Source organism: Scyliorhinus canicula, chromosome 21 (assembly GCF_902713615.1).
Source record: "Scyliorhinus canicula chromosome 21, sScyCan1.1, whole genome shotgun sequence".
NCBI lineage: Eukaryota > Metazoa > Chordata > Chondrichthyes > Carcharhiniformes > Scyliorhinidae > Scyliorhinus > Scyliorhinus canicula.
Window position 1 is genome coordinate 16,810,725 of NC_052166.1, and position 12,181 is coordinate 16,822,905.

The window sequence follows — 12,181 nt, forward strand, 5'->3', positions numbered from 1 at the left end:
ACCAGGAAACACAGACAAAAACAAAAGTCAGAATGGGAATAAAAAAAGTGATAGGCAGAGAAATCAAGGGCCAAAATCAAACAGGACCACAGCAAAAAATAATGAGAATGGGACAAGGAATGTTAAAAAGACATGTCTCAGGCTTTGTTCCTTAATGCACGGAGCATTTGCGATAAAGTGGATAAATTAATCGCACAAATAGATGCAGAGAGATATGATATAGTCAAAATTACAGAGACATGGCTGCAGGGTGACCAGGGATGGGAACTGATCATCCAAGGGTATTCAGTATTTAGGAAGGACAGGGAAAAATGAAAAGGTGGAAGAATTGCATAGCTGGTTAAAGAGAAAATTAACACAATAGTGAGGAAGGATATCAGTTCCAACAGTGTGCAGTCTGTATGGGTAGAGCTAAGAAACACCAAGGGGCGAAAAGGTATGTGGGGGTTGTATATAGACCTCCAAACTGCAGTGGTGATGTTGGGGGTGGCAATCAACAGGAAATGTAGAAACTCACGCGATAAAGGAACATTTGTAATTATGGATGACTTTAATCTGCATATAGAACATAGAACGATACAGCGCAGTACAGGCCCTTCGGCCCTCGATGTTGCACCGACATGGGAAAAAACTAAAGGCCATCTAACCTACACTATGCCATTATCATCCATATGCTTATCCAATAAATTTTTAAATGCCCTCAATGTTGGCGAGTTCACTGCTGTTGCAGATAGGGCCCCCACGGCCTCACCACTCTTTGCGTAAAAATCCCACCTCTGACCTCTGTCCTATACCTATTACCCCTCAATTTAAGGCGATGTCCCCTCGTGCTAGCCACCTCCATCCGCGGGAGAAGGCTCTCGCTGTCCACCCTATCTAACCCTCTGATCATTTTGTATGCCTCTATTAAGTCACCTCTTAACCTTCTTCTCTCTAACGAAAACAACCTCAAGTCCATCAGCCTTTCCTCATAAGATTTTCCCTCCATACCAGGCAACATCCTGGTAAATCTCCTCTGCACCCGTTCCAAAGCTTCCACGTCCTTCCTATAATGAGGCGACCAGAACTGTACGCAATACTCCAAATGCGGCCGTACTAGAGTTTTGTACAACTGCAACATGACCTCATGGCTCCAAAACTCAATCCCTCTACCAATAAAGGCCAACACACCATAGGCCTTCTTCACAACCCTATCAACCTGGGTGGCACTTTCAGGGATCTATGTACATGGACACCGAGATCCCTCTGCTCATCCACACTACCAAGAATTTTACCATTAGCCAAATATTCCGCATTCCTGTTATTCTTTCCAAAGTGAATCACCTCACACTTCTCCACATTAAACTCCATTTGCCACCTCTCAGCCCAGCTCTGCAGCTTATCTCTGTAACCTGCAACATCCTTCCGCACTGTCTACAACTCCACCGACTTTAGTGTCGTCTGCAAATTTACTCACCCATCCTTCTGTGCCCTCCTCTAGGTCATTTATAAAAATGACAAACAGCAACGGCCCCAGAACAGATCCTTGTGGTACGCCACTCGTAACTGAACTCCATTCTGAACATTTCCCATCAACTACCACTCTCTGTCTTCTTTCAACTAGCCAATTTCTGATCCACATCTCTAAATCACCCTCAATCCCCAGCCTCCGTATTTTCTGCAATAGCCGACCGTGGGGAACCTTATCAAACGCTTTACTGAAATCCATATACACCACATCAACTGCTCTACCCTCGTCTACCTGTTCAGTCACCTTCTCAAAGAACTCGATAAGGTTTGTGAGGCATGACCTACCCTTCACAAAACCATGCTGACTATCCCTAATCACATTATTCCTATCTAGATGATTATAAATCGTATCTTTTATAATCCTCTCCAAGACTTTACCCACCACAGACGTTAGGCTCACCGGCCTATAGTTACCGGGGTTATCTCTACTCCCCTTCTTGAACAAAGGGACCACATTTGCTATCCTCCAGTCCTCTGGCACTATTCCTGTAGCCAATGATGACCTAAAAATCAAAGGCAAAGGCTCAGCAATCTCTTCCCTGGCTTCCCAGAGAATCCTAGGATAAATCCCATCAGGCCCCGGGGACTTATCTATTTTCACCTTGTCCAGAATTGCCAACACTTCTTCCCTACGCACCTCAATGCCATCTATTTTAATAGCCTGGGTCTCAGCATTCTCCTCCACAATATTATCTTTTTCCTGAGTGAATACTGACGAAAAGTATTCATTTAGTATCTCGCTTATCTCCTCAGCCTCCACACACAACTTCCCACCACTGTCCTTGACTGGCCCTACTCTTACCCTAGTCATTCTTTTATTCCTGACATACCTATAGAAAGCTTTTGGGTTTTCCTTGATCCTACCCGCCAAAGACTTCTCATGTCCCCTCCTTGCTTGTCTTAGCTCTCTCTTTAGATCCTTCCTCGCTTTCTTGTAACTATCAAGCGCCCCAACTGAAACTTCACGCCTCATCTTCACATAGGCCTCCTTCTTCCTCTTAACAAGAGATTCCACTTCTTTGGTAAACCACGGTTCCCTCGCTCGACCCCTTCCTCCCTGCCTGACTGGTACGTACTTATCAAGAACATGCAATAGCTGTTCCTTGAACAAGCTCCACATATCCAGTGTGCCCAACCCTTGCAGCCTACTTCTCCAACCTACACATCCTAAGCCATGTCTAATGGCATCATAATTGCCCTTCCCCCAGCTATAACTCTTGCCCTGCGGGGTATACTTATCCCTTTCCATCACTAACGTAAAGGTCACCGAATTGTGGTCACTGTTTCCAAAGTGCTCACCTGCCTCCAGATCTAACACCTGGCCTGGTTCATTAACCAAAACCAAATCCAATGTGGCCTCGCCTCTTGTTGGCCTGTCAATATATTGTGTCAGGAAACCCTCCTGCACATATTGTACAAAGAACGACCCATCTAATGTACTCGAACTATATCTTTTCCAGTCAATATTTGGAAAGTTAAAGTCTCCCATAACAACTACTCTGTTACTTTCGCTCTTTTCCAGAATCATCTTCGCCATCCTTTCCTCTACATCCCTAGAACTATTAGGTGGCCTATAGAAAACTCCCAACAGGGTGACCTCTCCTTTCCTGTTTCTAACCTCAGCCCATACTACCTCGGAAGAAGAGTCCCCATCTAGCATCCTTTCCGCCACCGTAATACTGTCCTTGACTAGCAGCGCCACACCTCCCCCTCTTTTGCCCCCTTTTCTGAGCTTACTAAAACACCTAAACCCCGGAACCTGCAACAACCATTCCTGTCCCTGCTCTATCCATGTCTCTGAAATGGCCACAACATCAAAGTCCCAGGTACCAACCCATGCTGGCAGTTCCCCTACCTTATTTCGTATACTCCTGGCATTGAAGTAGACACACTTCAAACCACCGACCTGAACACTGGCACCCTCCTGCGAAGTCAAATCTGTGCTCCTGACCTCTATACTCTCAATCTCCCGTACCCCAAAACTACAATCCAGGTTCCCATGCCCCCGCTGAATTAGTTTAAACCCCCCCCAAAGAGCACTAACAAATCTCCCCCCCCAGGATATTGGTGCCCCTCAGGTTCAGATGTAGACCATCCTGTCTATAGAGGTCCCACCTTCCCCTGAAAGAGCCCCAGTTATCCAGAAATCTGAATCCCTCCCGCCTGCACCATCCCTGTAGCCACGTGTTTCTAGATTGGGCAAATCAAATTAGTAACAATACCGTAGAGTGTATCTGAGATGGTTTTCTGGAATAATACGTTAAATAACCAACTAGAGAATAGACCAACCTAGAATGGGTATTGTGTGACGATAAAGGAAGAATTGGCAACCTAGTTGTGTGAGACTCCTTGGCGATGAGCGACCATAATATGATGAAATTCATCATCAAGCTGGAGAATTACATAGTTGATTCTGAAACTAAGATCCTGAATGTAAATACAGGAAACTATGATGGTATGAGGCAAGAGGCACAAGTTGGCCATGATGGATTGGGGAACATTACTTAAAGGAATGACGGTGGATAGGCAATAGCAAATATTCAAAGAGCATATGGGTGAACTGCAACAATTGTTTATCCCTGCCTGGTACAAAAATAAAATGGGAATGGTGTCCAAACCATGGCTTACAAGGGAAAATAGAGATAGTATTAGATCCAAGGAAGAGGCATATAAATTGGCCAGAGAAAAACAGCAGACCTGAGGATTGGGAGAGGTTTACAATTCAGCAAAGGAGAAGCAAGGGATTGCTTAAGAAGGGGAAAATAGAGTATGAGAGTAAACTTGCAGGGGACATCAAAACTGACTGTATAAACGTCTATAGGTATGTGAAGAGAAAACGATTGCTGAAGACAAATGTAGGTCCCTTAAGTCAGAAACAGGTGTAAGGATCCTCCTGTTTAAATCCTGCTTGTTCCTCCTTTATTTTATGTTTTTGTTATTTACAATTTTTATCCATGGATGATTAATGGGCCTGTGACTTTAATGCAGCCTTTAGCTTTAATTAAATCAGCAGAGATCAGTGACGACTTAGTTTGACTGACTTGCCTGGCAGCCAATGAAGCTGGAAGAAGCATCTCTGATTATCTCTCTCTGCTGTGATGAAATCTCTCTGGAAATCCAGTGCAAGAACTCTTCTCTTTCTCCAGCAAGGATGGATTCATTTTTTGAAACTGCAAAGGATTAAGATTAAAACTTGGGCCGGGAGCTGGGTTTGATGCGAGACAAAGGGTCTTAAGAGAGAAGTAGACTCAAGAGTGGATCTTTGAGTTGAAGACCCAGTTTAATAAAGGCTAAAGTGTCTCTCCAGAGGAAATCCTACTGCATGGGAGTGCTGAATGAATGTTCCTGCAAGAAGACCATCACCAACTGTACACCGGTGGCTTTGATCACTCAGCGTGCTGGGAGGAAAGACTGCGGCAAAGAAACCAACAGCGAATGCAAGGACTCATTTTATTTTTATACCTTAATCCTTATTATTTTTATCTCTTTCCACCTCTGCGTTTGTTTGTCGTGTGTGTGTGTGTGTGTGGGTAGAGGATGGGACAGTTAAAGGGGGTAGCAGGTTAGTTTGCCGTTATTCTGTTGTAATTACAGTATATTTCATCTTTATTTCTGCTATAAATAACAGTAATTGTGCTTCAATTTACAAACCCGGTGACTAAATTATTGGGCAGCCAAGGGCCAAAGATTTCAGGAAATTTTATACGATTTATTGGTTAATTCACTTGTGTTGGGACCCACGGGAAATTGATGGGATCGAGGACCAATAAATCCCGATAGTCTACATCCCAGAGTGCTTAAAGAAGTGGCCTTAGAAAAAGTGATTTATTGGTGGTCATCTTCCAAATTCTATAGACTATGGAACAGTTCCTACAGATTAGAGGGTAGATAATGCAACCCTACTATTCAAAAAGGAAGGTAGACAGAAAACATGGAATGATTGACCTGAGGTCAATAGTGGGAAAATGATGGAGTCCATTATAAAAGATTTAATAGCAAAGCGTTTGGAAAACAGTGGCAGGATCGATCAGCGTGGATTTATGAAAGGGAAATTATGCTTGACAAATCAACTGGAATTCTTTGAAGATCCAACCAATAGAGTTGTCGACAGGGAGACGGTGGATGTGGTTTATTTGGACATTCATAAGGCTTTCGACAAAGTTCCACACAAACGATTAGTGTGTACAATTAAAGCGATTGGGGGTAGTGTATTGAGATGGATAGAAAACCGGTTTGCAGACAGGAAACAAACAGTGGGAATAAATGGGTCTTTTTTCAAATGGCAGACAATGACTAGTGGGGTACTGTTGGGACCCCAGATATTGACAATATAAATTAATGATTAAGATGAGGGAACGAAATGTAATATCTCCAAATTTGCAAATGACACAATGTGAGGTTAATCACTTTGATACCAAAAATAGAACGGTAGATTATCTGAATGGCTATAGATTGAGAGACAGGAATGTACAACGAGACCTGGGTGTCCCTGTTCACCAGTCACTTAAAGCATCCAAGTGCAGCAAGTAGTAAAGACGACAAATGATATGCTGGCCTTCATAGCGAGAGGATTTGAGTACAGGATCAGGGATGTTTTGCTGCAATTATACAGGGCCTTGGTGAGACCACACATGGAATATTATGTGGAGTTTGTACGAGGAGAAATTGAGTTGGTTTGGATTATATTCACTGGAGATAAGAATGAGGAGGCAATATCTCATAGAAACTTCTAAATTCTGACATCTACCATAGACGGGGTACATGCAGGAAGGATGATCCTCATGGTAGGATGGGGTGTCCAGAACCAGGGGTCAGAGTCTGAGGATACAGGATAAACGACCTAGAACTGAGAAGAGAGGAAATATCTTCACCCAGAGTGGCAAGCCTGTGGAATTTGTTACCACAGAAAGCAGTTGAGGTCAAAACAGTGTGTATTTTGAAGAAGGAGTTAGATATAGCTTTTGGGGCTAAGGGATAAGACCATAAGACCGAAAGACATAGAAGCATAATTCGGCCACTCAGCCCATCGAGTCTGCTCCGCCATTCAATCATGGCTGATATTTTTCTCATCCCCATTCTCCTGCCTTTTCCCCATAACCCCTGATCCCCTTATTAATCAAGAACCTATCTATCTCTGTCTTAAAGACACTCAGTAATTTCGCCTCCACAGCCTTGTGCGACAGAGTTCCATAGATTCACCATCCTCTGGCTGAAGAAATTCCTCCTCATCTCTGTTTTAAAGGGTCGACCCTTTAGCCTGAGATTGTGTCCTCTGGTTCTAGTTTTCCCTACAAGTGGAAACGTCCTCTCCAGGTCCACTCTATCCAGCCTCTCCACATCCACTCTATCCAGGCCGCACAGTATCCTGTAAGTTTCAATAAGATTCCCCCTTACCCTTCTAAACTCCAACGACTACAGACCCAGAGTCCTCAACCAGATCAAAGGATGTGAGGGGCGGGAGGAGGAAAGCAATAACAGGTTACTGAGTTGGATTATCAGCCATGATCATAATGAATGGCGGAGTAGGTTCAAAGGGCCAAATGGCCTAATCATGCTCCTATTTTCTAATTTACTATGTGTCATTATCAAGGCTAGCATTCGTTGGATTGGATTGGATTGGTTTATTGTCACGTGTACCGAGGTACAGTGAAAAGTATTTTTCTGCGAGCAGCTCAACAGATCATTAAGTACACGGGAAGAAAAGGGAAGAAAAAAAATACATAATAGGGCAACACAAGATATACAATGTAAAACACAAGATATACAATGTAAGCACAAGATAGTTCTTGTGCTATCCTTCTTTGCCCTGGAATAGTTAATATAAACAAGCATCTTGCTAGACATCTTCAGAAAAACAATCTCATTGGGACAGATGTCATATATAAGATTATAAGAGAAATGAGAGCAAGTTAGCCTTGCAGCCTCTCAGACCTGCTCTGTCAATCAATGGGAACATGGCTGACGTTCTACAGGAACGCCACTTCCCTGCCCTTTCTCCATATAGGCCCAGGCTGGGTAGGGGCAGCAAGTCTCCTTCCCCAGTGGACACTAGTGAACTTTCCAACAATCCAATAACTTCAGTCACTTTCACTAATATCAGCTTTTCACTTCCAGAATTATTGAACTGAAGTCAAATACTGAAACTGCCACATCAGTCCAGCAATAGAATCACTGCACTATCAAATACTTTTGCACTGTATGCTTATAGGGGCAGCACAATACCAGCGACCTAGGTTCGATTCCTGGCTTGGGTCACCAGCTGTGGGGCCTTTGCACGTTCTCCCTATGTCTGTGTGGGTTTCCTCCAGCTGCTCTGGTTTCCTCCCACAGTCCAAATATGTGCGGGTTAGGTGGATTAGCCATGATCAATGTGCGGGGTCACGGGGTTCGAACAAAGAAAAGTTCAGCACATGAACAGGCCCCTCAGCCCGCCAAGCCTGTGCCGACCACGCTGCCCGTCTAAACTAAAATCTTCTATACTTCCGGGTTCATATCCCTCTAATCCCATCCTATTCATGTATTTGTCCAGATGCCCCTAAAGCGTCACTATCGTCCCTGCTTCCACCACCTCCTCCGGCAGCAAGTTCCAGCCACCCACTACCCTCTGTGTAAAAACCTTGCCTCGAACATTTCCTCTAAACCTTGCCCCTCGCACCTTAAACCTATGCCCCCTAGTAATTGACCCCTCTACCCTGGGAAAAAGTCTCTGACTATCCATGCTGTCTATGCCCCTCATAATTTTGTAGACCTGTTAGGGTGGGGGAATGAGCCTAGTTAGAGAGCGCTTTCAGAGGGTCGGTGCAGAGTGGATGGACCGAAAGGCCTCCTCCTGTCGGGATTCTATGGGAAGCCACCTGATCTTCCATTCTGATAGTTTCAATAAGGGCAGCCTATATGAAAGGCCAGTTTGATGCCTGGACAGCAAGTTAAAAATCCACCCCATTGCAAACAAGAGTGTCTCAAATGTATACCATGAGGGAGTGGGGTCCTTACCAGCTGCGATGAAGCAATAGAGAATGCCCGTGGTCGGATTTCAGGAATGAGGTCGAAGAGGTAGTCAGGTGGAATGGCATAAGTTGTCATGGGAAAATCATACAGAATCTAGGAAAGAACACATGGATTTCAAAATTTTACAGAACTGAACACACACAGTGAGAGCAGAAACTAATATTGAATTAAAAGCACTGCTTTTGTCCTGAAGTTGCACTGCTGGGTTACAGCAGAATGCACCAAGAACCTTGTACTGTCGGGCCTCCCCAGGCTGTTCCTCCAAATGTCTTTGCTGATCCATTTTTAGATGAAGCTGCTGTTTCTAGCCATTTGTTTATGAGGAGGTAGTTGGGACAGGAACATCCCACTCCTTCTCCGATGTCTTCCCTTGGCTCTGGATAAGTGGCTGCCTTTGTCTTAAGCAGACATCCCCCCAAGCTCCTTCTTCCTCCGAAAGTATCCACCTCCTCTTACCTCAGAATAGATGGTCCCCAGTGCCACACTCCGAGACCAATGGCTGCCAAACTGCTCAAGGCACTCCTGCCCCAACTCGTGTGAATGATAATGTCCCCTTTGGGCAGTTTCTGTCCACAAGCACTTATAGACTTCATAACTTAGCCCTTAACCTTCAGATGCTTCCTATTTCTGTCATCTACTCCTGCTCGACAACCCTCCAAGGTATGTGCACTCCTCTAATTCTGGTGTATTGTGCATTCTCAGCTTTCTTCGTTCAGTCATTGGTGGCTGTGCCTTCAAACTGCTCATGTCTCAAGTATGGTGATATCCTGGTTGTAATTCACCAACTGACCACTAGGCGCCTCACTAGTATATGAGTGAATGTTAGAGTCAGGTGACCTCAGACTGGCTGGAGGGAGCTGCGGGAGAAATTGCTTGTGCAAATTGTTATTCATCTGTTGTGTTGTACATATTTGACCCACAGTTAAAGTTAATAAATTGTTTATAGCTTTAGCTACAAGTGTTCTTATAAATCAGGCCATCTGACAAGAACATTACACCAAGCTCTGGAAGTCCCTCCATACTTTTGTGTCTCTCTCCCTCTTATCTTTTAATAGGTTGCTTAAAATCTACTGCAGTGACCATGTTTTAGGTCACCCGCCATATTATCTCCTTATGTAGCTCAGTCCTGCATTCTGTTTGATAACACTCCTGTGAAGCTCACCGAGACAATTTACTCTATTCAAGGCATTATATAAAGGAGAATTCTCTCTCCTCTACCCTACCTCCAAGGTGGTCCTGCGAAGCCTGTTGCAGTAGCTGTACAACTCCTCCTGGCCCTCAGCTGAGCTGAATTCCTTTAGCTTCTCCTTCTCCATCTCATCAGGCGAGAAGTATGACAAGAGATCGAAGAAGGAGCGCCGGGGGACACAGTTAATATCCAGGTAGCGTTCCAACAGGTACTGAACTGTACAGGGTTGTGGCACTCGAGCAGGAAGCGGCGTTGCTGAACAGGGAATGTGTGGGATGTCAGTCACAGCAGCACAAGGTAAAAGGAAAATTCAAAGGCATGTTTGATTGCAATTGGCAAAGAAGCTGATCGCTCGTCATATCTTATTCCCCACAGACTGATTAAATCTCTTTTTGAGCTCCATACACAAATTGTCAAATAGGATTTTGACAAAAATGATATCTTGACACATGCACCAGGCAGCTTCTGATTCCAACAGAGTAAACCCCAGTTCAGGAGGAACAGTAAGTGTGGAGTGCGGGCCGATGGTATACAAGAAGCCAAACCATTGTTTTAGCTACATTTATTGTAACATCCTTGCTTTTGTACTCCATGCCTCTATTTATAAAGCCCAAGCTACTTTAGGCTCTATTAAACCCGTTCTCAACATGCCCCACCACCTTCGATGATTTATGCACATATAACCTCGGGTCACTCTGCCCCTTTAGAATAAAACCCTTTATGATTCTATGACTCTATTTGATGAGGGAAATTATTATTATATCGGAATCAATTTGAAATTAGTTTTAAAAAGCTTTACTTATCCAATAAATGCAGAAGGGGTTTAACACTTGTCATGTGAGAGTACCTTTAAGAAATGGGTGTTTAAGAAATGTACCTTTAAGAAATGGGTGTTTATCAGTGATGTCAGAGTGTAGGTGGAGCTGGGCTGTCTGTCAGCTTTTTACTTTTGTTTTAGGCTGTTTGCTGCAGGGTGTGTTTTAGTTTTGTTTTCAGTGTTGGAGCTGAAGCCAGACAGAGCAGGTGTACTGCTGATCTCTCTGCCATAAAAGGCTATCTCTTGATCATTTGGTGAATTCATAATTATAAATGTTCTCAGTAGTGAACGTAAACCTAATGTGCTTCTGTTAAAAGCTTTTCTTTTGTCTTCTGGATATTGTTTGGGAAGTTATTACGGATTACTTAGTGTTGTATTCTTTGAGAATTGTATTCAAATTGATGGTTGCTAAGATGTTCACTGGATGTTTCAAAAAGGTTAACTTGAGTTCATAGAATAAACATTGTTTTGCTTTAAAAAATACTTTTACATTTTTGCTGTACCACACCTGTAGAGTGGGCCATGTGCTCCCCGTACCACAATCTATTAAAAGTTGTGGGTCAGGTGAACTCCATGGTACACTTTGGGGTTCTCTAAACCCTGGCCCAGAACACACTTCTGTATCAATCTGTATTACACACACAAGTTGTTTTGCTGAAGCTGCCAATTGTAAGAAGACACCCCAAGGACACAATCTGCCATAGGACTAGTTCCCAGGCAGGGACTAGTCAGGTGTTATCTCTCAACGTCTATATAACAATGCGGGACAGTATACCATTTACCCTGTCTCCATGAATAATTGCGAGACAACAGAAATGTACCTTTATATCGATTGAATAGTTTAATTTTGACGTTTGATGTGATTGGTTAATAATTCTAATATACTTTGCATGATGTAAACCTTATTAATAGCCATGATTGGACATAGATAACTAGTAACAAGTGATTGGTATATGCTAAGTTCCATTTCAATTTAGCTGCAGGTCTCATTTCATACTCTCTCTCTGTCTCTCATTTATTTTATCACTTTTCTCTAAGCTTTCTATATTCTGCCTGGTTCTTAATCAAAGAATCAACCTGAAATCTGTCATACGTTCATTTTTTCTATTTCATCTTACTATGTCTTTCATCATTAAGGGAACTCTGGAACATTTTACCCTATTTTTTCCTCCTCTTGAAAATAAACCTTAACTGTAAGAGTTCACAGCGTTGGCTACAAACCAGACTAGAAACAGTTTAAGAATAAGAGGTTTCCCTTTTTAAGAAGGGTTGGGGAGAATTGTTTTCTCTTCAAGGTTTGTTACCCTGTGGAACTCTCTTCCCCAGAGAGCAGTGATGGTTTGGTCACTGAATTTATTCAAGGCAAAGTGAGGTTTTTGATAAACAAGGGAGTCAAGGCTTATGGAGGGCAGACAGGAAAATGGAGTTGTGGCCACAATCAGATCAGCCATGATCTTATCGAATGGCAGAGTCGGCCTGAATGGCCCACTCCTACTCCTGAATGCGTACTCTCATTCGACAGATCAGGAATTTTGAGGCTGAATTTAAATAGCTCAGGCCCCAGCACTGATCCTTCTGGCACTCCACTAGGCACAGCTGCCAACTTGTGAATGCCCCATTTATCCAAAGATGTTGGGTGGATTGGCCATGCTAAAATT

The 12,181-nt window shown here is 43.4% G+C and overlaps 1 protein-coding gene across 5 annotated transcripts in view; it reads right to left on the bottom strand.

Moving 5' to 3' along the window:
* Positions 1 to 12,181, bottom strand: part of ndor1 (NADPH dependent diflavin oxidoreductase 1) — a 67,875-nt gene that overhangs the window by 22,865 nt on the left and 32,829 nt on the right. For all 5 annotated transcript variants that reach the window (XM_038781618.1, XM_038781614.1, XM_038781617.1 and 2 more), the window contains 2 exons: positions 9,741 to 9,961; positions 8,503 to 8,610 (listed from right to left, as the gene is read on the bottom strand). In XM_038781618.1, coding sequence (XP_038637546.1) covers positions 8,503 to 8,610; positions 9,741 to 9,961 — 329 coding nt within the window. The remainder of the gene's footprint in view (positions 1 to 8,502; positions 8,611 to 9,740; positions 9,962 to 12,181) is intronic.